A 23,997-nucleotide genomic window follows, 5' to 3' on the forward strand; every position below is an offset into this window, starting at 1 on the left:
GCAGTAGGTCTCCGTACCCAGGGGAAAAATGTCATTCCATTCCCAGCCTTTTCACTTCCTTCCTTGCGCCTTTTAAACGACTGGTTACACTTTAATTCAGAGGCAGGAAATCGCTTCAGAAAACATTATGATGCGGCGACCAGGCCCTATATTCTCCGGGGACCACCATGTCAGCCCCCTGACACCCCGGGACCACTCCTCGGAAAGAGCTGGAGCCGACCCCGAGCGGCAGGGGGCATTCCCGGGGCGGCCGGCTGGGGCGAAGCACTGCGGGCAGTGCCCACCATCGATCGGGTCCCTTTGGTCCCTGGCCCGGGGTGCTGCCGGCTGGACGCAAGGACTGACACCTGGCGGGGCGGGGAACCGCGCTCTTGCGGCCCAGACCGGTGTGGGGCCCAAAGGCCGACTCCGAGCGACCTCACCCCTCCGGCGTCGCCCCTTTAAGGCCCCCTCCATTACCCGCTCCCCTAATCCCGAGTCTTCCGGGGACTCGGCGCCAGGGAACCCCAGCATCCACCTCCCGGCTGGGAGCTGCCTCTCCGATGCCTTCCTTTCCCTCCCAGCATGCACCGCCCTGCCGCCCCTCCCTCCCCTCTCCTCCCGCTCCCCGCCCACCCCTCGCGCCCCTCAAAGCCCCTCCCCCGCCGATCGCGCGCCGCGGGCTCGAGCGCGAGATGTCACCGCCCCCGCCGCCGCTGCCGCCGCCGCTGCCGCCGCCGCCACCGCCGCGAGTTGCCGGGGCGGACGCGCAGTCCACCGCGCGTGGAGAGCCGGGGAGCGGCTACGGGGGCCGCGGGAGCTACTGAGAGGACGCCGGGGTTGGGCTTTCTCGGCAGACCCCACCCCACTCTGCCGATCCCACCCCCTGCTCCTTCCTCCCCGGGGGCGCGCGCTCGGGTACGCGCTCGGAAGTCGGGGGTCGGTGGCGAGTGCCGGCTGTGTCCCGGGTGGGAGAGGGAGGCGCGGAGGCGGCGTGCGGGGCAGTGGTTAGCGAGCCGCGTAGTTCTCACCAGGGGCGCCCTCCGGACCGCCTCTCCGCCGCGAGCCGCCGCCACCGCCCGTCCGGAGAGTCCGGCCACTGGGCCCCGAGGCTCAGCCCGCTGAGCGGCCTCCGAGGGACGCCGCTGCACGAGAGGAACGCGCCCGCGCTCTTGCCTTTGCCGTGGCCCAGCGCGCGGGCGGCGGGATGAGGGGCAGCAAACCGGCCGCGCCGGCGCTGCGGCCGCGGGGCGGCCTCTGGCGGGTGTTGGCTGTGCTGGCGGCCGCTGCGGCCGGCTGCGCCCGGGCAGCCATGGACGAGTGCACGGACGAGGGCGGGCGGTCGCAGCGCTGCATGCCCGAATTCGTCAACGCCGCCTTCAACGTGACCGTGGTGGCCACCAACACGTGCGGGACTCCGCCCGAGGAGTACTGTGTGCAGACCGGGGTGACCGGGGTCACCAAGTCCTGTCACCTGTGCGACGCCGGGCAGCCCCACCTGCAGCACGGGGCAGCCTTCCTGACGGACTACAACAACCAGGCCGACACCACCTGGTGGCAGAGCCAGACCATGCTGGCCGGGGTGCAGTACCCCAACTCCATCAACCTCACGCTGCATCTGGGTAAGCGGTGACAGCGCCATCCCCTACTACTGCTCACCCCCTCACCCAGTCTGCGGGGACCAAACAGACGCGTGGTGGCTCTCTGCTCCCCAGCATGGGCCATATAGAAATTCCCATCTCCAACTTCTAAACTAGATCTAGCACTTAACATCCCGCGAGCCAAGATGCTTCCCGCCAGCATCTCTCTCTGTTTGCTTTCCTAGTCTATAAATAACTTAGCCGGATTTTCGCCCCCTTGATTATTCGCCATTTCGGCTGTTTTGGTCCCTCTTTCCTGAAGCGTTAATCAGAACGCCCCCTCCTCGCTTGTCAACCTTTAGCACTTTTACCTTGTTTAAAAGACTTTCTCTCCAGGGTTGAGGGTGATTGCTGTTTGCTGAATAAGCTAGAGAGGAAAGGGTCTAAGTTAAGGGGATTTGAGGGGAGCAAATGACTTTACTACCGCTGTTGCCTATGTGTAATTAAAATAGAAGTTCACTTTTAAAGTTATTGTTCTTTAAAGTTGTTCAGCTTTAATTAAGGGCCACAGAGCGATTTCACTGATAATCCTGGTACAGACAAAACAAAAGGAAGTATCTGCACTCACTGTAATTGTTGGGTACGGTTTTGTTCCTGAGTAAAAAGGCTCTCCTCACTGTCTTTCCTTTTGCTTTGATTCAAAGCAAGTGTAGAAGCATGTGTAAGTGACCTTTTAGCAGTCAGGAAAGGGATGTATAGAAAACTTCATTGCTGGGTGGTGGATGAGGATGGACATGTGTTTATCCCCGAGTATTAAAAATCATGTTTGATCTGGGTCAGTTTTTCTTCATCGTTGAAATATACAAACAAGCAGAATGATTCATTATTGTGTTTAACAGAGTAACATGCATGAGAAACTGGCCTTGAGGGGCAGAGCTTCAGTCCCGTTGCAGACCAGTAGCTGGTAGTAATGAACTTCCAGAGCGAACAGCGTGCCAAGCCATTCTTCTATCAAAGCAGTATAATTCTATAAGGCTAGTAACATTATTTGGGGAATCTTCGAAAGGAACGTTTGGTAGGCACATGGTTCTTTTGGTCGTGGTTTTTGTATTTTTCTTTCCACTGCTCTCTGATACATTAAATTTTATGAAAGCATCAAGATTCTAGAGAAAGTACTTTGAAAAGTGGAGTTAAATTACTGTGTGTGGAGCAAGTTTTAGAAAAACAGTATTTAGCACCTTTGTAGTAAATATCATTTTATTTGTAGACAAGTTATTAGGAAGATGAAACTTTTCAAAAGTAAGTTCATAAACTGGAACTCTAAGGCACCTGTTTTTCAGAGGTGGAAGAAATAAACTGAGTTCAGTTTTTCAGAGGTATTGGAAACATGGAACTAAGCAGTATCTTGGAACAGGTGCCTTTCTAAAGATTCTGCAAGAGACCTAGGGCCTCCTAAGACTTTGTGGGGATGCTCTTTATCACTTTTCTCCTAAGTGTTGTATTTTTAAACTTAGCCAAGATTAGTTTTGAAACTTTTATCCAATTATTAAAAAAATTTTTTTTGTCTTTTTAAAGCTTCTGTGTTGAATTTTGAATGCCTACAGCGTCTTATTTATTTTATCTGTTTTGAAATATTAAAAATTTCAAAGCAAAAGCACAGCCTTGATGTCTCAAATGCCTGAGATTCAACTGAAAATTTCTGAATAAGAATCTCTTATATAGGTAAAGATAGGGCTGTCAATCTGGACCTTCTGAATTTTCTGCTGTGAGCACTATGTAGCAAAAGGTTACTTCAGGTGATGGTAGAGGAAGGTAGATTACTCGGTGATTACTTCTCTATTACAAAGATAATGTGTTAGGTAAGATAGTATCCGTCAAGTTAGGTTGCTACTACTGGGAGGCCGATATATGAGCTTTGGGTCCTAGTGATTAAAAAGCTCGAAAGACTTTTTACTCTGAAAATGTTATATGTGCTTGAACTTGTTTTGCTGAAAAATTCTTCAGTTTTTGGTTAACATTCTTGCTAAATGAAGTTCATAAAACTATAGATTTAAAACTTCTAAGTAAATAAAAGTGATTTAAAATAGTTTTCATACAAATACTGTAAGAACATTTACTTGAAGATTTTTAGATAGAAAATTTCTAAAAACTTGACTAGAAGTTATTGTACTTGTTGTGCCATCATAAATGCTGTCCTGGAGGAAACTGTGTGTGGAGAAGATGGGGAAGGGGAGGGAGATTTGTGTGTAGTGGCGTTGATGTCTCAATCTCTGTCCCCTCTCTTTTTTCATGACAAGGATATATGTATTCATGAATGTTATGATCTATAACTTAACAACAGATAGGCAGGGCTTTATGTATTATTGTGTGTTTTGATATTCAGCACATTCACTCCCTAACTGCAGTTACTCCATGGGCTCTAGCTAACTAATTATTTCCCATGAATTCAAGGACCATGACTGTTTGTGCATCTATTAAATCTCCCATCCAGTTCAAATTTCACATACCCTTAAACAAGTGATGCATATTGCGCTTTGCCCTTACAGAGCATGTGAAACTCGAAGGGAGCAGTGTGAAAGAACTAGGTCTAGCCACCACTTTTGTAGCCTTCCTTTTGATGTTGAACTTTAAGCACAGTAAACTTTAAAATAAGCAAAGTCAGATCACAGTTAAGTTGTCACAAGAAATATACATATTTTGCCAGTGATCCTAAGACTTTTTTTATTGTAAAAGTAAAACATGACATAGTGAATTAAAACAGTATAATGACTAGTGAGTCTCTTCATCTCCATTTGCTAAGTTGCCCTAGAGACTGTCGCTCACAATTTTGTATGTAACCTTCCAGAAACATTTCATGCATACACATGTATGTATAAAATTACACGATCATTTTAACTGGTACCTTTTTTGGGGGGTGAGGCATATTTTAACAGATGGCAAGTACAAATTAGGTGATTGTACCATTATCATCACTTGTACAAAAGCCAGGAAAATCAGCATTGTTTCTGTAAGCAGCCATGTCTTAAGCACCATTTACAGTTATCCAGGGTACAGGGTGCAATGTATACTTAGATATAATGAGTTAAAGTTGCTGTGGACATCAGAACTGTTATTTTCTGCCCATTGAGGAGAGAAATCTCAGCAAGGCATCCTTTTCTAAAAAGAAGTCTTTCTTATTTTGCCTTTCACTTCTGGATCTTCTCTCCTAACTCCTATATGAATTATTCAACTGCTTTTTAAAAGTCTGGCTTTTGTGTTTTATAATAAGTTTTATCCTTATCAGCAGAGTAGTTGATAGTAAGATTGCATCTGAGGATTTGCCTTTTATTAAACAGCCCCTTTAATTAACTTGATAGTCACTGTAGATGAAAACTTGGCAGACTGGGTGTCCAGCCTGCCAGATTGGTGTCCAAGCTCCTTATAAGCTTTAGGAACAAGCAGTGATTAAATGACACTTTTAAGCTGTATCTAAATATTGTTTTTGTGTGTCTAAATCACAATAATTGCTATATAAGGGTATTACATTTTATTCTGTTTGGTCCTCTTACTGTGTATTTAACATGAAACAAACAGCAAATTTTTTTCCTGGGAATATCTTTGCGAGGTAGGTTCTGACTCTTAGAACTCTGGTGACTTCACTGTGGTATTTGTGCACCCTGAGGGGACACTATTTTAGTTTGTCTTACAAAGGCCTGATTTACATTTTGCAGGTTTCAACTTGAGGAGTTAAGGAGTTCTTCTTTAGTGGCCAGCAGTTGGTGAACACAGTTTTATAAAGTTGCTTGTTGGCTGTTTTCCTGTTCTACAATTCACTGCTTTTCCCGTAAATACCTTTTTCATGTTTCTAAAGCATTCAGAAAAACAGTTTACACATTAGGAGAAAGTTTGGAACTATGAGCTCCCCTCCCCCCATTATTTTGTCATTGGCCACATTTGTGGGAGGGATAAAGTTTGACTATTTCAATTCTAAATCCTTTTAGGAAGTTGGACATGCCTTTTGCTATGCACTCCTTTCCCTGTGCATACATTCTCACGTTACTCCCAAATATTCTGCAAACATATTTTAAATGCCTACTAAATACGTGGTGTAGTACCTGATAGAAAGGTGTAGAAGATTGAAGGTCCATTCTTCAGAAGTTTATACTCTGTTAGATGGAATTTTCATACCCAGATGTAATGACATTACAATAATAAATCAGGAGTTCCTTTATAATATTTTACAGTTTATAAAGCCTCCAGTTTATCACTGATTAGATTTTCATAACTCAGTGAGGGAAGGCAAAGATGGGGTCCTGAGGTTGTGATTTGCCAAGAATTATGGTGGAGTTAGGTTTTTGACTCAGTCAAACATACTAGCTCCTGCAGTTCTTCGTTTCTCTAACAAATCTCTCAAAAGAATGACTAGTTTATTCCAGGGCAACTTTAAAATATCAATACAAGTTCATGTACATACTGATTCAGAGACACTAGACTCCCTTGGTTTTCCTCCTGTTCCCTCTGTTCCTTTTCACTTATGTTTCTCGATTCCTTTTTTTTTTTTCATGCTACTCACTCTTCCTCAATGAAGTCCTCTAAATCTCAAGGCTTCCATTACTATTTGCAAATCAATAAATTCTAAATTTGTATCTTCAGGACAGCTTTTTCTCCATGTGGGACACGGTCAGTTTGCTATGTCCAGAGGCCATGTCCAAAACTAAATTCATTTCTTATTGTCTTATCCAGTTCAAAGCTGCATCTTAATGAACAGCACTACTGTTTATTCCTGAGGCTCTCAACCAATATTTTGCCAAGAACCATGCTTCATAGGCTTTCATCAGTGAAGATTACTCTGTTTGGCCAGCAGATAGCATCTGCTGCTGGGTCTCTGGGCAGCTGTAACTCCACCCTCTTTCCCACCCATCCTTGTTACAATCTGCCCAAGACTCCACTCTCACTTCCTGTATCCAGCCATATGTCTCTTGGATCCTTATCTTTATATCTGCTTTACTGTAACCCCCCATGGAATTTCACCTTGATTACTGCAACATCTTGCTAACGAATTGGTTGTCTTTCTGCCTCCAGTTTTGCTCTTTCTATTCAGGCAGCCATCGCTTTGGACTGAGCAATGGTTCTAAAATGCAAATCTGATGATATCGTTTTCCAGCTAAAAATTCTGCAGTGATTCCTCAAGCCTTTAGGATAAAGTCCAGATGCCTTGGCGTGGTGTATAAGGTACTTTAGGATCCGGACCTTTATAACCTCTAGGCTTATCTTTTGTCATTTCATGTGCTTGAAGGGCTGTTTCTTTGGTTTGGAACACTTCTTCCAGGTGTCATCACCTTCAGGAATCCTTCCCCAGTTTCTTTCTCCCTGGCCTGGATTAGGTGTCCACTCAAACCACCCTGTAGGTATCTACCATAGCATTTATCACATGGTATTGTCTTGTTTCTTTACTTGTCTGTCTCCACTTCTAGACCATGAGGTCTTTGAAGGCAGGGTCGGGGACTTAGTCATCTTTTTAGTTTAGTTGAATATAACTAACATGAGTTAATTGCTTGCTATGCCTCAGCACCATACAGATTCCTGGGTGTATAATGATTCATTGGACATTGCCCTGACCTCATGGAACTTGTGGCTTAGATGTGGAGACCTAGGTCTCTAGCCTGGGGGTAGGCAAATTATAGCCCACAGACTAAATCCAGCCCTGGGCTGCCACCTATTTTTGTATGGGCGATGAGCTAAGAATGGTTTTTACATGTTTAATTGGTTGAAAAATCAAAAGAAGAAAAATACTTTATGATGTGAAAATTATATGAAATTCAAATTTTAGTATCCATAAAGTTTTATTGAAACACAGTCAAGTTCATTTATTAACATACTGTCTCTGGCTGATTTTGCACTAGAAAGGCAGAGTTGAGTAATTGTAACAATAAGTCCTGGCCCACAAAGCCTAAAATGTTTACTCTCTGACCCTCTACAGGACAAGTTTGGTGACCTCTGCTCTAGACCGATACATTCAGTGTTATTATATAACATTATATAAGTTTTATTATATAAGTTTTTTAATATAAGTTATTATATAAGTTTTTAGGTAAAAGGTGCACACACAGAAAGCATTCACTTAACTTACCGTTTGGAGGGAGGCTGGAGGGTTTGTATCTCCACTGCTTAACAATGTGTCTGGCATAGTGTTCAGTAAATATATGAAGAGTGAGTAAATAAATGAATGCCTGAATTATAAGAAGTCCCAGAACACTGCACATTAATTTGTATTCTTCTCAGTAACACTTTTGAACTTGAGTTTATTTTTATCAGTGCCATCTCTCCATGTTTTTGAGATTTATGCCACTGTGAATGTGGTACCTGGTTGTTTTATTTCTGTAGCTTTATAAAAAAGTACTAAGTTGGGTATGGAACTGATATGGAATCGAAAGATCTGTGACTGTCCTTTTTTGGTGTAAAAATTAGGCTTTTATATGATTTGAAGTCAGCTGGATAAATTTTATGAGTAAATTACTTAGGTTTGAATCTCACATGTGAATATGTTTCTGAAATTTTAATGTTGTGTGTTTTTTCCTTAGAAATGGACATAAATTTTATTTTAAAATGTATATTCACATGTTTGTTGTTGAAATAGACTCTAAAAGGGTATTATTAAGCAGTTGTGGAGAAGGGTTGCAGTGAAACATCTTATTTGCTTATTGTGTGGCATCGTTTTTAGTTTATTTAATTTATGGGTACACTCAGGAGACTGGCATACTGAGGTGTGCCTTCTCTGCAGGGTAGTGAAGAACCACATTAAAGTGGTTAGACAGATGAATAATAACCACTTATTTGTCTAGATTTAACAGGCAGCAGAACCAGCAGATGCTTCTTCCCTTGTTGCTTGTTTCCAGCTATTCTTAACTGACAGCTCCACTGCTGGTCTGTTTGAGTTTTAGGGAAAAGTGTCAAAGTTTAGAGCAGAACTGTTTGTTTATTTTTACTGCCCAAAATTCCAGAGAGGATTTTTTAAAATAAGGGATTAATCTGTCCCTTATCTTAAATTGTCAAAGGATAAAATTTCAAGATGACTGTGTGCCGGTTCTATTACTTTGCCTGTTTCTTGCCCTAAGATTTGTAAGAGGGCCTTGCTAAGATTTGCAAGCATCTCCTTTCTTCTAAAATGATAAAGTTAGATGTTGGCTCATGTGGGCCTAAAACGGACAGCTTGCTAAATGGGGTTAGCAGAAAACTCATTTATAGAAATGTCACTGAGGTTTTAGAGTATTGTGCCAGACTGTGGTGACACTAATTAAGTACATCTGCTTTTCTTTCCATGGGCTCTTCCAGGAGGCCAGCCTAAAATAACTGGGTCCAGTCAGCCTGGTGCCCTATGCAGCTACATATTCATGAAATAAAATAAAGCAGACTTATCTCTTTCTTAGACAATGGCGCTCTCAGATCTTTTGTGGCAAGGCTGGGAGATGAATTAGGGGATTTACATTATTTCTTTTAAAACTTTAGGAGTTTTAGTCCCTCAGCTCCCTCCTTTTACTCTTTGTTTCCGACTGCATGGCTGCTTCCTATTATATTGCAGTCAACATTGGATTTTTGCTGTATCGTCTTGTTTTGTGTTTTTTTTTTTTTTGTTATTTTATCTTCTTTTTGTTTTGGAAGTTTTTGGAAATAAGGATTCAGAATCAGCCTTCACATTTTTTAAAAATTTCTTGAAATAAAAAATACAAGTGGTATTGTATAGAGTTACTCTACTGTATAGAGTATAGAGTTAGGGACTCAATGAATTTTGTTCGTGATGATAAATCACATTGTATGTGAAGGTTTCTGCTAACCAGAGCGATTGCCCAACGCAGTGACTACAGAGATGCCTGTCAGTGTTTTCAGAGACACAGCTAGTAATCAGTCCTTTTTTTTCTCCTTTGTAGTTCCCACTTTACGTTCTGTATCTTGACCTGCATGGAGGTTACAAAGGTGTATACATATGTACAGATTCAGAGCTGTACATTTAATATTTGTGTACTTTGTTTTATCTAAATTATTCTTCAAATTAGAAAAAAAGAATTAAAAGTTTCAACCTATTAAAATACAAAAAATAAATAGGTGATTTTGTTAGTTTGGAGTACGATTTTGGTTTAAAATAGGAGAGCACAGAATCTGAGACATAATCACCTACGTTCTATTTCTTGTACGGTCTTTCTACCCTACCAGCAGTTGCTGGCATCAGTAGGCATTCAGAAATGTTTTTTGAGTGAAGGGACACAAAACAAGCCAACCAGCTGATTTTCATTGAGGTATCAGCTGATTTTACTTGAAGTACCTACAGAGTGCTTTCAGAAAAGCATTCAGGTGAGCTTCCTGGTAAGTCTCAGGAAGTGGAGTGTGGGCAGGTGTACAGGAAGAGCAAGTTCTCTTTGCTCTTCTCACGACTACCTTTAACCAGGTGATGGATTTGGTTGGTGCTTGGTGGTTTGAAGTAATAAATGGTAAGTTTGTGTTTTGGGGGGCAGGTTTAGAGAGTTCTCTAAGAATGTCCCTGTGGCATGTGTTTTTGTTACAATGTCTGGTTTTTATAAAACTTGTTACTTAAATTCTATAGTGAAAACAAAATATTCCATATATTGCATAAAATGTATAATGTGGAGACCCCATCTTTCTTCCTTTGACATGTTCCAGATAGTGGCTTCTTCTCATTGAGCCGTTTAGAAATAATACATTTGGGGCTTCCTTGGTGGTGCAGTGGTTAAGAATTTGCCTGCCAATGCAGGGGACATAGGTTTGATCCCTGGTCTGGGAAGATCCGACATGCCACGGAGCAACTAAGCCTGTGCGCCACAACTGCTGAAGCCCGTGCACCTAGAGCCCGTGCTCTGCAATAAGAGAAGCCACCACAATGAGAAGCCCGTGCACCACAACAGAGACCCAATGCAGCCAAAATTAAATAAATAAATAAATTTATTTTAAAAAAAGAAATAAGTCTGAAGCTTGAACTGTGTTGTGTGGCTTTCTTAGAGAAGTGTATGAAATTTTATGAAGTATTTCCAACTAAGTGAAAAGACTTACCCACTCAAAATGAGGTGAGCCTATTTGATTGTGATTTTAATTAGTTGGCAAAGTTCTTTTGTAAATAAAATTCTTACTTTGCTGAGAAAATTCTTCTCTTATGGGCATTGTAATATGGAACGTGTAGGTAATATTGTTGAAACACTTTCTTTATCCTCAGGTGATTTGTAATGTGTTTTGAGGGGATAAGACAAAAACATTCATGTACAGACAATCAGTGGGAGAATATAAGCACAGTAAACATAATTCAGTTGAAACTTTTTAAAGTGCTGAGGGAATACCTGTAAAGCACTTCGAAGAGTGTCGATGGCAGTCACCCAGGAAAAGCTTCTTGGGTCTTGAAGAGTGGTAGACATGAATGGAGGACTTTCCAGGAAGGGTGATTTGTTTGAATAAAGGTCTAAGAGTAACCAGATAATGGTGAAGACATTGTTTGCTTTTCATGGAGTAGTAGAGACTTGGGAGGATGGGTTCTGAGGAGATGCGGATCGTGAAAACTGGGCAACAAAAGAAAGTGAATTTCCTTTCGTCGAGCACCCCTCGGTTGCCTCTTTGAATCCTTAAAACAATCTTGAGAGCTACTGTTACCCCTATGGATAGTAATGGGACTGGTGACTGCTGTGAGGTAGAACAGGTTGAATTTAGGTTGGAATTCAGACCTGCTGTGGATAGGTTATGCTCTTGCCACTCTGCCATGTTAGAACAAGCCTGGTAAGTGATGGAGAACTGTAGAGGATCTTTAATTAGGAAGTGAAATGAAAGTATACCAAACCAAAGGACTGAGTCTGGTTTCTCTGACAGATCTCTGCTTGAGCTCTGGATTTGGAGTGCTTCTTTTAAAAAGATCTTTGCACTTATTTGTGAAGAACAGAGGATTGTTAGCAATGGGAAAATACTCGGTTTTGGGTACTTATACTAGTTTTATATTTAGGTGTTAACGCTTCTAGGAATTTCTAAGGAATTTATTGAATTTCAGAATGAGATTCTGTGTTTTGTCAGTGTCTAATGATAGGAAAAGTGTACCACATACCCTGTTTCCTGAAGGGTGGTCAGGGGAACGCCACCTTATCTCCTTTCTGCCTTATCCATGACTCCTTTCTGGTTGTTGAGAATGGCTGAGTTAGTTCAGTTGCTTACTTTATCTGACATCCTTAAAGATAAGGCTGTCAGGGCCATCTCCAGGTTCTACTTTGTTTCCTCTGCTTCAAGTAAATTCTTACTCTTACTTGGTGGCCTTTTTGTTGTTCAGGTTTGCTAACTGAAAGGTCTAACCACCTTTTATTGATTGATAAATAACTACTGTGGTCCCAGGAGATTTCTTTGTGACTGTTTCATCTTTCAGGCTTGGAAGTGACTTCCTTCACTTTGATTTCTGTATATGTTAGTTTGTAAATCTACAACTCTGTCTCTCTATCTTATCTGTGTATCTATCATTCACTCTTTATCTCCTTAGTTTCCCCAGAGCATTCCTGAGCCAAGGTTCAATCAGCGGGACTCCTAGATATCTTAAAATTTAGAAAAAGAAAATTTTTTTTTGCTTCCTCTCTGAAGAAGGGGGTTCCCACTTAGATTTTGTATTTTGGGTTTCTCCCCCACTGCATACTACCTCCGCTTCTACAACTCAATATTAAGTATTATTGAATCACAATCCTGCTTTCTTTACAGACCTGCTTTGTCCACATTGCATTTCTGTGATACATGTGGTTACATCATCACATCCTAGTGACTGATGATATTTAAATTCACATGCTCAATTTTATTTCTTATGGGAAGAATGGCACCCACTGCTACATTTGAGGCCGAGTATTGGGCTTAAAATGCCCCCACCCCCTTTGCCAGTTGGTAAAATACAGAAGCATAAGTATTTTCTAAGGGCTTTCCCATCAACATTCTTCAAAGAGAATAAAAGGATCTTAAGTCTTTCCAAGAGAAGAGCTTCACAGTTTTTGAGAAGGGGGTCATGACAGCTTGATGAAAATGAGTTGAACAGCTTTTATTGAGCTCTCTGTTCATTGGCAGGGACTGGGAAATGATGTTTTCCTGCTCTAGCAGCACAAATCCTGATTAGAAACAGGAATGGTCTGCACAGATGTTCTCAAAATCTGAGATCATCTTATTATCTGAAACTATTAAGAAATAAGTTATAGTAGCTTGGCAATGTAAAATGATTAGATCTAGAAATGGATTTTGTTTTCTGACCCTATCCTGTACAACATTTAGACCTTTAGTTTTCTGGAATGTTGGCATCTCTGGACTTTTGAATATGTGGCTAACTAGAATAATTTTGGAGTTGGAAGGAAACTTAGGAAAGTTTAAGCTGTAAAAAATATGTTTTAGGGATGGGTCCTGGTTTAATTTACTTAATCTCTTACCAAAGAAGTTAGGGTATGGTTGCCTTGGTTTAGCAGTTTATCTGTGCTTCAGTGTTGCTGTTCCTCCCCCTAGTGGTTCCTTCTCCTATGGACCTTATCCTGATAGGACTGGTGACTTGTCCTGTTGTTTTGGTGTCACTAAGTTTTTATTTTTATTTTTTAAGTTTTTATTTTTTAAATGAAAAAAATTGTTTTTCATTTAAAAATATTTTAAATACATTTATTTATTTTTAGCTGCGTTGGGTTTTCATTGCTGTGTGCAGGCTTTCTCTAGTTGCGGTGAGCAGGGGCTACTCTTCATTGCGGTGCACGGGCTTCTTATTGCAGTGGCTTCTCTTGTTGTGGAGCACGGGCTCTAGGCGCGCGGGATTCAGTAGTTGTGGCATGAGGGCTCAGTAGTTGTGGCTCGTGGGCTCTAGAGTGCAGGCTTAGTAGTTGCGGTGCACAGGCTTAGTTGCTCTGTGGCATGTGGGATCTTCTCAGACCAGGGCTCGAACCCGTGTCCCCTGCATTGGCAGGCGGATTCTTAACCACTGTACCACCAGGGAAGCGCTAAGTTTTTAGATTATTACTATTATTTAAATGCCAGATCATGATCTGGTAGAGATGAGCATCCTGAAATTTTCACTGAAGTTGTGTTCTTTTTGGAGGTGGGAAGAAACACGAGGCTAAAGGTGAATATTGTGTGGGGAGAGACAGTTGGAAACGGAAGAGCAATTGTCTACTTTAATTGTTTTGGTCGTGTGGTTACCGTAACTTCATGGTAAAGGGGTCATGTTCTGTGGGGCTGAGGGTCTAGGATTAACTTTCAGAGTGTCTCTATACATAGTTGTGAATTTATAGTGAGTATTTTAGATAAGTTCATGGGATAGAAAGTCTATCGAATACCAAATTCTTACAACTCTATTACAGATTATGAAAGTTTGTGAGACCATCTGTGATGCAGTTGTAATAAAATTTGTTTACTTTATCAGGATTGCTTTAGGGACTCAAGCTGGTTTTTTTTACTACTGTTTTCAGAATTTTTGCTGCTTGGCAAGAAATAAGTTAGCATCAACTCCTGGTGCAATAGGAATCATTCAGTTTTGCGACCATTCTGATAAAGCTTTGGTTTTATACTTATGCCCACTTTAAAGTTCTTATATCCTGGCACAAGGCATGGATGGTAAATCTAGGGTATCAGAAATAGACTGATTCTGGGTATTAACATACTTTCCAGATGTTTGGAGAATGTAAGCTTGTTTTCTTTGCCTCTTTTTGTGTGTTCTTCTGTGTGTGTCTATATCTGTGCTTCCCTGTGTTTTTATAGGAAAACCTCTTGGGGAAGGGGGAATCTGCTTTTTGGACTGGGAAATAAAATAAGTATTAAATTTTTTGGGTGAAACCTTTGAGTTGGTAGTGCCATTGCTGTGAGAGAAAGGAGAGGCAGCTTTGTTCCCGTAACGGAGACTGTTAGGAAGGCTGGTGTTGGGGTGAGACTCTGTGGAAGTAACTAAAAAGACTTCTTCACATCTCCAGTGATTTTCAATTATGAAATGGACCACGAATGCTCTGAATCAGCAGCCTTTTAACCATGCCTGACTAAATAGACCTTGTTTTTGAAATTCACAGCAGTGTCAAGATCCCTGCTGTCTTTTTGTCCATCCTGCTAACGCACAGCTGTTTTTGTTCATAGATCATTTTGTGTTCAACTGCCTGGTTACTTCCTCAGGTCCCTTTTATGGTGAATAATGGACACATGGGGGTTTGAACACCCAAGTGTGTGGTTATTCAAACAGGAAGTCTCGAGGAAGCACAGTAACCTTGTCAGAGGGACAAAAGGTGGAATGGGAAAGGGCATTGATGATTTTAGGGTTAAAACATCTGCAGAGAAACATCTGACAATTTCTGAGATATGGACATTCTGCAGCTTACAAAAGGGATGGTTTATTTGGAACTTATTTCATTTTTTTTCAAACATTTGGAATCTTAAGCCCTAATCCATGACACAGAAATGGAGGTGAAAAGAGAAGCAATGTGGCATCACTGGCATTAAAAACAGGAAGGAAGCTCTGTGGGTCTTGGAAAGAAGGTGCAACAACTCATCTTTACCAGAGGTAACAATGAGGCTGTATACAGGAGCAAGCAAATGGGTTGGATTTGACAGGGACTGCAGGAGCTGATGTGGTTGGGTTGGATTAAAAGATGATTTTATACAGAGCCTATGATTATTGAGCACTGGAAGAATATGAGATAAAGAAGAATGTGAGTTGTACATAAAAAGCGTGTAGTCTAGTGGGAGAGCGAGCATGTGTATATCAACAAATATACTCTGAGACAAAATATAAAGTGCTGTAAAAGAAGGATAAAAATTCCATGTGACTGCAAAGAACTGATTGTAGCTGGTCAAGATAAATGACTTCCCAGAACATTTATCTGGTGACCTTTCAGATTTCTACCAACCTTGAGATTCTTTGATTATATGATGGAGGATTTGTTAGAACTAGTCAAATAGATCCTGATTTTAGATTTAAAAATGAAAATTAAATCTGAAAGTTAAAGAAGGGTGTAGCACTGCATTGATGATGCAAATGCTAAAGAAAAGATGTCAGTTTTTGGCTTAATTAGTGGAAGCAGTGGTATTCAGAGGAGTACTAGATATGTTCATTGTGTGATTGGAACTCTGCCCTTAAGTTCCAGGCATAGTAAACATGTTCAGGCAGCATGGGCGCTACATCTTCTTGATTCCTTACTTTGTTTATTTGGTTACCTTCTAATTGTCCTTCAGAACTCATGGCAAATTTCAGTTTCTCTGGGAAGATTTTGATTTCTAATTCCTCCTGCCCCTCCGTAGCATTTGCTGTCATGTTGTTCAATGCCCGTACATTCATTCATTTCTACAAATCACTGACCATATTGCATGCCTGTGATGTGAGAGGTGCTAGATTGTATTGTTTTGTTCCCCCCCCAGACTGAATTCATTGAGGATAAGATGAATTTATTGATTTCTTAATTCATTCACATAAATATTTATTAGTGCCTGTTATGTAAAAGGCACTGCAGAGTGCTGGAGATGGGACAGACAGGAAGACCTAGAGCTTAACTTCTGGGTGAAAAGCATGCAGAACAGAGGACCTGCCCAAGGACGGTTCCCTTGGCTTTCTTTTTTACGTTGGCTTATGTATTCCTAGTGTATAGCATAATACCTTTCATTTAGTAGTAGGTGCTCAAAAGTTTGCTGAATTCCTATTTCTGTGAGGCTACAGCCCCAGAATGCAGATGAGGGTGAGAAATGGCAGTTTTGTTTAGATTTTCCCAAGATGGAGTTTGCCTATTACATAGGGTTATTGAAATTGGACAGGTGGAGTGGGATGGCTAGTCCGTGATGTAGCTTCCTCAACCAGTGTTGTTAGGTAAAAACGAAGCCATAGTAGTAAAGAGCCCCAATGATAAAGTAGTTCAAGAAGCATAGAGGTTTCTCTTTCATGTGGTAGTCCTGAGTGAGCAGCAAGGTAGCTCTGATCCACACAGACATTCTGGGGCCCAGGGTCCTTTCATCTTCATGATTTGACATCCCTTAGGGTGCTGTCCTCATGTGTGTGGTTGAAGCTGAGTGATAGCTGCCTCTGTATTACAAATGGGAAGATGCTGCTGAGGAGTGCATGCCTAACTTTCAAGACTGAGACCCGACAGAGGTCCACATCATTGTATCATCTGCCACTGGAGAGCATTTAGTCACCTGGCCACTCATATATGCAGTGGAGGCTGGGAAGTGTAGTCTGGCTGGGCAACCTTGTGCCCAGCCACAAATCTGTTACAGTGATGGAGGGTGGCGGGGAGGGGGACTGGTTTTGGCAGATGGCTCTGGCATGCCAACCCTCTACTGTGCCTGCCAGTTCCTGTGCTGGAGAATCCTCTCTTTCCTGAGTTTTGGTCTTCCTGAAGTACCTTCTTCAGAGGATCCCATTCTGTGGCTAGCAGTTTTAGGAGGTGGATCTAGAAAAACTAGCAAACATGCTCTCTGTAGACCTTCACACCCTAGGACTTCAGGAGAAGAGCCTCTGAAGAAAAGGGGTGCACGCTCGTCCTGCTCTTCTCAGTGTGCACCATTCACTCCCTTCCTTTGCACAATTCATTTTATTCTGAGACTACCAGGTTTCATTCCCATGGTCCCCTCCTGACACTGAGATCTCACTATGTTAGTGTTGGGTACTTACACCGACCGGCTCTGTATCAGATTCATCTCGGAGGAGCACATCCTTGCAGAATCATTAAGTCTTGATTTACTTGACAGTAGTGATCATGTTTACCTTCAGCTGTGATGGATGAATCAAAGCTGTTTTAAAATCCAGATGTGTTTCAGAAACAAGAACTCCAGAAGTAGTAAAACAGTGCCTATTGTTTGTACCACTTACTGGTCACTTGAACATACAGTCTTGTTCTGGAATCTTTTTTAATGTGTATTTATCTTTTCCTTCAATATGAGTTGAGTTCATTGAAGGCAGGAGCTGTATTTTAAACATTAATTAGGTCAGAGACTTAACAGCCAGGTCCTCACTATCTCTGCGGTGAAATGTATTCACACTTTTATGAATTAAAGGCTGATTAAAGGCTATAAGGGCCTCACACTAGTTTAAGTCACGTTTTGTTGTCAGATATTATGAAAATCCTCTGCTGTTTAGAAATTTTTGGATATAGAATCACAGATAAAGGATTATGGATTGTATCACATTTGATTATATGTTACACCACTTTTACAGATAGTGATAATAGAACTACTAAAGACTATGAAAAATTTGGCACATAATAGGCATTTGATAAATTGGTTATTATCTAAATGATTGAATAAAAGTCCATTTAATAGGAACTTTTATTTCATTGAAAGGGTGCATTTTAACAGCTGTATTTTAAGACGATTTGAATGGATGGGTCATTAAATTATGGTAAGAGTATTTAGAATTCCAAATAGAGCATTAGATAAATGTTTCAAAGAAGTAGTTTATTTTTTTGTTTGTTTGATTGTTTTTTGTAGAAATGCAGTTTCATCTCCAATGCCTCTGTTAGGAACCTGGCTGCATTAAAGCCATTTCATTCGAGATACTCTTTGAATTGGAAGTTAATTCTGATTTTCTTCTTGTTCCTAGAAGCATATGATTTCAGTGATGTCTGTGGCCTTACTCTCTCCACACTTTGTGCATCTCCCTCCCTATCTACCTACTTATCACAGCTTTTTTTTCTTTCTGTCCAGTTGCTTTAAATCAGTGTCTCTAGGAATCTTTAAAGAATCACTTATATTGAGAATGACTATATAAATGGTTATAAGTGATTGCTTTTGCCTCTAGGGTTCTCTCAGCTTGGATTTTGCTTTCTAAAAGATTGTGGTCTCCTTGAATTGACATCATTTTTCTTAGACTCATTGTCTTTATTTGCTCAGAGTCCTTTGCCATCACCCTTTGCCTAAATATATATCATGTTGTCGTCTGTGCTTTATCACCCCAGTTTCTTTTGGAAGGAAATTGCCTTCTCTAAAAATTCTTTTCCACATTCTGGAAGTGTGAGACAGTAGTGCTTATTGTATCACTCCTTGGTCAGTTGAGCATATCGTCTTGTTCTGGAGTCTTTTAAATGTGTACTTATTTTGTTTCTTCATATGAGCTCATTGAGGACAGGAGCTGGGTCAGCAACTTAGAGCTAGGTACTTGACTTGTGAAATCATAGGCATTTGAATATCCTTCGATTGTCTTGAATCAGAAAACTCAATTCTGAAGTCATGAGAAGCATAGGGCTAAATTCAATAAATATGTCCAGACTTTTTGGAAAAGTGTTTGGAAGAGGTGTGTTTACTGATCTTTGGAGAAAGTCCACAGAGCTGCTTTCTCAAAATTTAAGACACCATCCCTGTTGTGGACAGTAAAAATAGAAGGCCTGTCTTTTTGTTCCGATGAACTTTCTTTTAAGAACTGAAGAATAGCTGAGACCAACCATAGTTTTGTTTCTTTTTGAGAAGCCTTGTGCTCCTTTCCAGGATCCATGATGCCAAGTTAAATACCTTTCTTTTTTTAGGAGAGCAGAGTTTCTCAGACTGAAACTTTTAAGAGTTTCTGTTTCGCTAAGGATAGAGCACTTTAAAGTAGGTGTTTAAATTCCTTCTTCGTATCGTTTGAAGGTTATTGCAGTGTAATACTTCTTATAAATTCTTAATACTAATTGCCAGTGAATCCGGGGATTCTTCCTCAAGGAGGAAATCCTGTTGTCATCTAGGCTCGTGGTCCTCAAGTACTCACCAATAACAAATAGAATCATCTGTGGAGTTTTTTTGTGTTTTATTTTGTTTTGAAATACATATGGTCACACATATCCACAGTAAGCTGTGGATTACTGTGAGGTGTCGTTTTGCACTTAAAGGCAAATGCAAGATAAAATAGATAACTATGTTGTTTGTGCAGCAGAGACTCTGTTTTAGTGTACAGAAAGCTGGAGTAGAAGTGAACACTTCTCCGTGAAGTATTTGAGTAGCTCTAGGAGGATTTCTGCCCACCCTCCTACCCTAGGTATCCACTACCCTGGGTTTTATGTTTTATTCCCTTGCTTTTAAAAGAGAGTAGTTTATCATCTCTAGACAATGTATTGCTTGCTTTTGAGCTTTATAAAAATGGTTTGTATAGTCATCAGTACCTTGCTTTATTCACTCAATACATTTCTAAGGTGTAGTTGTAATCCCCTGATTTCCATTCCTGTGTAGTATTCTATTGTGATTATACTACAGATAATTTATGGATTATTCTGCTGATGGACTTTTTTTGGTTGTTGTCATGATGAAAAGTATTCTGTGAACATTCTCCAATGTGTCTCCTGTTGCTTATGTGGGAGTCTCTCTAACTGGGTTGCTGGATCATAATGAGTGTCTTCATTTTTATGAGATAATGCAAATTGTGTCCCAGAGTGGTTGTGCCTGTTTAGATGCTCACCAGCAGTGTTAATAGACCGTTGATCCACATTTCGTATTGTTAGAATTCTTAAATTGTGCCCATTTGATGGTGTAAAATTATATCTCAGTCATTTTATTTATAAGGGCTAATATCTTTTCATGTATTTATTTGTCTTCCATATTTCCTCTCCTGTAAAATGTCTCTTCATGTTTTTTGCTCATTTATTGATTTGCCTGTTTATTGATTTGTAGAATTCTTCCTGTATTCTTGATACTAATCCTTCATCAATTATGTATTATCCATATCTTCTACCAGTGTATGATTATCTTTTTATATTCTCTATGATAGCTTTTGGACAGAATTTCTTCATTTTAATGTGTTAATTGATTTGTGTGTTGTCTTTATCTCCTAGGACAAGTCCCTTTCAAACTTATTCTTCTATTTTAGAAATATCCTAGCTGTCCTTGGGCCTTTGCTCTTACACATAAATTTTAGAATGAGGTTGTCAGGTTCCTCAGTAACCTCTATTTAGATCTTGATTGAAATTGCATTGACTTTAGGCATCCATTTGGGTTGAATTGACATCTTGAAAATTTCAAGTCTTTCTATTCATGAGCATAGTATAATTTAGGACTTCTTTAATGAATTCCAGTAATGTTTTATAATTCTGTCCATGTGAACCTTGTCCTTTTTCTGTTATAATTATTCCTGGGCACATTTTTGTTGTTGTTATTTTAATTTTTTTCTAAATTACATTTTCTGTGTCTTTGTTGCTGGCATATAAAAATGTAACTGGTTTTTATATGTTGATCTTATACCCCTTGCTTAATTCTCTTATTAATTCTAATTACTTGTCTTTAGACTCTTTCGGTTTTGTATGTAGACAGTCATCATCTGTAAATAATAAGTTTCGTTTCTTCCTACTGACGCTTAATTCTTTTATTTATTTTTTCTTTGCTTTGCTGTCTACAGCAGTATACAAAGTTCCTGTTTAAACATTCCCCTTAAGTACTATGATTTTTATAAAGCTTTGCTAATTTGATAGATGAGAAATGTTTTGATTTTAGGTTGCATTTCTTTTTGTAATTGTTGAGGCTATTTTTTCTGTTGCATAATATTTATTTCTATAAGCTACCTCACTTCCTTTTTTTGTAAAGAGATACGGTATTAATACAGAGTCTTTTTAGCTTAGTTTCTATTTTGGTATTTAACCACTCTAAGGAATGTTTTGGCTACAGGTTACAGTGAATTAAAATAGTTCAAATTCGGGAATTCCCTGGCATCCCAGTGGTTAGGACTCTGAGCTTTCACTGCTGAGGGCCCAGGTTCAATCCCTGGTCAGGGAGCTAAGATCCCGCAAGCCACGCGGTGCGGCCAAAAAAAAAAAAATTAGCTCAAATTTAGTAATATACAGTTATTACTCACCTCTTTGGTAAAGTAGTCACCAAATTAGTTGTTATTCATACTGTTTGGCCTAAGTAGTATTTTGGATAATGAAGACGTTGCTACTTATAAAATACACTGAAGACTTGATTAAAACATTTGTTTCTCTAAAAAACAAAGCAGACTGTCTCAGTGGCACCTCCAGGAAGCACTGATAAAGGGACCTGGGTTTTAATTTGTCTTCCTAACTGAATCACCCTTGACTTCAGAGTTTGATAAATTTCTCAAGCTCCTGAGATGTGTTAGGCCAGTTGTCATGGTTTTGCTATATCATTAATGTGGGTCATATACTTTAAGCTCTTTTCCCCTCTTTAAACAGCAGCTCCAAGAAAAAGAAAAAGCTCCGAAAGCTATCCCAGGAAAATTAGAATGGACATTTCCCTAGTAGGGCATAACTTACAGAGATATTTCCCAGCCCATCCCCTATAGCCCAATAAAAATAAAAACAAATTCACGAGTCAAAAAATAAATAAATAAATAAACAAACAAATAAATAAATAAAACTGTCTTAATACACTTTGAAACCTTATTTATAATCCGAGAGGTGGATTGGATTTAGAGGTTTTGGAACAAGGAATGGTGAATCTATGGGAATCTGTAGAAAGATTGTCTTGTACAATGCAAAATGTGATAAATCTGAAATTTTTTTAAGTTCTTGGGATGGATAAGCCTCATGGATTCAGCTGTAAACCCCAGAGAGGTGGCCCTCAGAGGAGAGTGTGGTACTGTCCCTTTAGGGTATGTAATAGACAGGAGGCAGAGGGGGTGAAGTGGGGAGGGGAGGCTGTCCCACACAGCAAAGAAGTGCCCAAATCTTGCCCAACTTCGTGATTTCTCATGGGACATTTATGCTATTAAAAACCCAGTTATAAATATCTGAGCCTAGAATGTAACTTTGCCTTTATACATAAACACAGTTTTTTTCCACATAACTTTATTACACATAATTTTCCATGAATACAGCCACCATGTAAATAAATAGTTTTTGAGCTTAGCAAGAGGAAAGTCATTTCTCTGCCAAGAGTGCCTCTCATGGTGTTCACATTGCCCATTCGGCACATGTGTAGATCACACTACGTTCTAGCACTCACAGTCAGAGTGATTCTGTGTGCATATTTGTATATTTAGCCTCTTTTTTCTGAAATATCAAATGTCAAGAAGAGTGTTGATCTTATTCAGTTGAAATTTTGGAATTTGCTTTTACAGCTTTTCCTGCACATGAATAGTTACCAACATGCCTATCCTGCCAACGTGTTTTTTCTTCTGGAGCAATCAAATCATTAAGATTAAGTGAATATTTTACAAGGAAACATGCTGATAAAGTTGGCTGAGATATATCATTCTAACTCGTGTTCTCTACTTTGACAGTCTGTAATTTGTCCTGACTTGTTATACCTATTCAGTTAAAGTGATATTTCTCTTTTTCTTAAAACACACAGGTTAATCTGGTGTGTTATTACTTTTGCTAACACCAATTTTTTTTTTTTTTTTTTTTTTTTTTGAGGTACGCGGGCCTCTCACTGCTGCGGCCCCTCCCGCTTGCGGAGCACAGGCTCCGGACGCGCAGGCTCAGCAGCCATGGCTCACGGGCCCAGCCGTTCTGCGGCACGTGGGATCCTCCCAGACCGGGGTACGAACCCGCGTCCCCTGCATCGGCAGGCGGACCTCCAACCACTGCGCCACCAGGGAAGCCCTGCTAACACCAATTTTTATTGCAGTGTCCACCTATACCTCTGCCCCTTCATTTTCTGTATGTCTTGTACAGAATGCCATCCAGTCCTATTTTTAAAAATGCAAACTTGGGGCTTCCCTGACGGTCCAGTGGTTAAGAATCTGAGCTTCCACTGCAGGGGGCATGGGTTCGATCTCTGGTTGGGGAACTAAGATCCCGTATGCTGCAGGGTGGCATGGCCAAAAAATGAATAAATAAATAAATGAAAAATGCAAACTTACATGTTATAAGTTGATAAAAGTGTCTGATGGCTTTGTTATGCCTTCTAGCAGTTATCGAGCTTTTATCTATTGAAATGCATGTGTTTTCCTTTTAGTTTCTGCTTTACATTATAGGTAGGGCTACACACATACACACACACACACACACACGCACACACACACACACACACACACACACCCAAACTTGGAAGTTACATGTTGTAGATTATATAACCTACGGATTTCATTTTGGGTTGATGAAGGGAGCACATTACAAAATATTTGTTATAAAGTGGGGCTGGAGTCTGTAGGCTTGAGAATCATCTTACAGCAATTCATCCTGACACAGGTAGTCTTCTAACTGGTCTCCTGCCTCCGATTCCCTCTCCCATTTTTAAAATACCAGCTGTTACTTCCTCAAGTGCTATCTTGTACTGTTTTGTAGTATATGTAGTTGTCTCACCATTTGGAGACATTGATAGGCAGGGACTATATCTTACATTTCTTGCATCTCCAACATTAATATAGTTCTTTGTGCCTAGTGTATAATCCAGAAGTGTTTGCTGATATTTTTAATCTGCTTTTCCCCTGTTATAATAGAAACTGAATTTGGAGAAAGTTCTCCATGCTTCCTTACTCTTTTTGTTGTTGTTGTTGTTATTTTGGTTTCTTTAATTAAGAAAATTTTTTAATTGAGGTACCATTGTTTTATAACATTATATAAGTTTTATGTGTACAGCATTA

The 23,997-nt window shown here is 40.3% G+C and overlaps 1 protein-coding gene across 2 annotated transcripts in view; it reads left to right on the plus strand.

The window, feature by feature from the left end:
- The first annotated feature begins 713 nt into the window (after positions 1–713).
- The window catches only part of LAMC1 (laminin subunit gamma 1), a 123,329-nt gene continuing 100,045 nt past the window's right edge, over positions 714–23,997 (plus strand). Inside the window, exon 1 of one of the 2 annotated variants that reach the window (XM_032625346.1) lies at positions 714–1,601. In XM_032625346.1, coding sequence (XP_032481237.1) covers positions 1,187–1,601 — 415 coding nt within the window. In that variant the 5' untranslated portion in view covers positions 714–1,186. The remainder of the gene's footprint in view (positions 1,602–23,997) is intronic. The other variant, XM_032625336.1, reaches the window with a different exon arrangement.

Source organism: Phocoena sinus, chromosome 1, assembly GCF_008692025.1.
Source record: "Phocoena sinus isolate mPhoSin1 chromosome 1, mPhoSin1.pri, whole genome shotgun sequence".
Taxonomy (NCBI): domain Eukaryota; kingdom Metazoa; phylum Chordata; class Mammalia; order Artiodactyla; family Phocoenidae; genus Phocoena; species Phocoena sinus.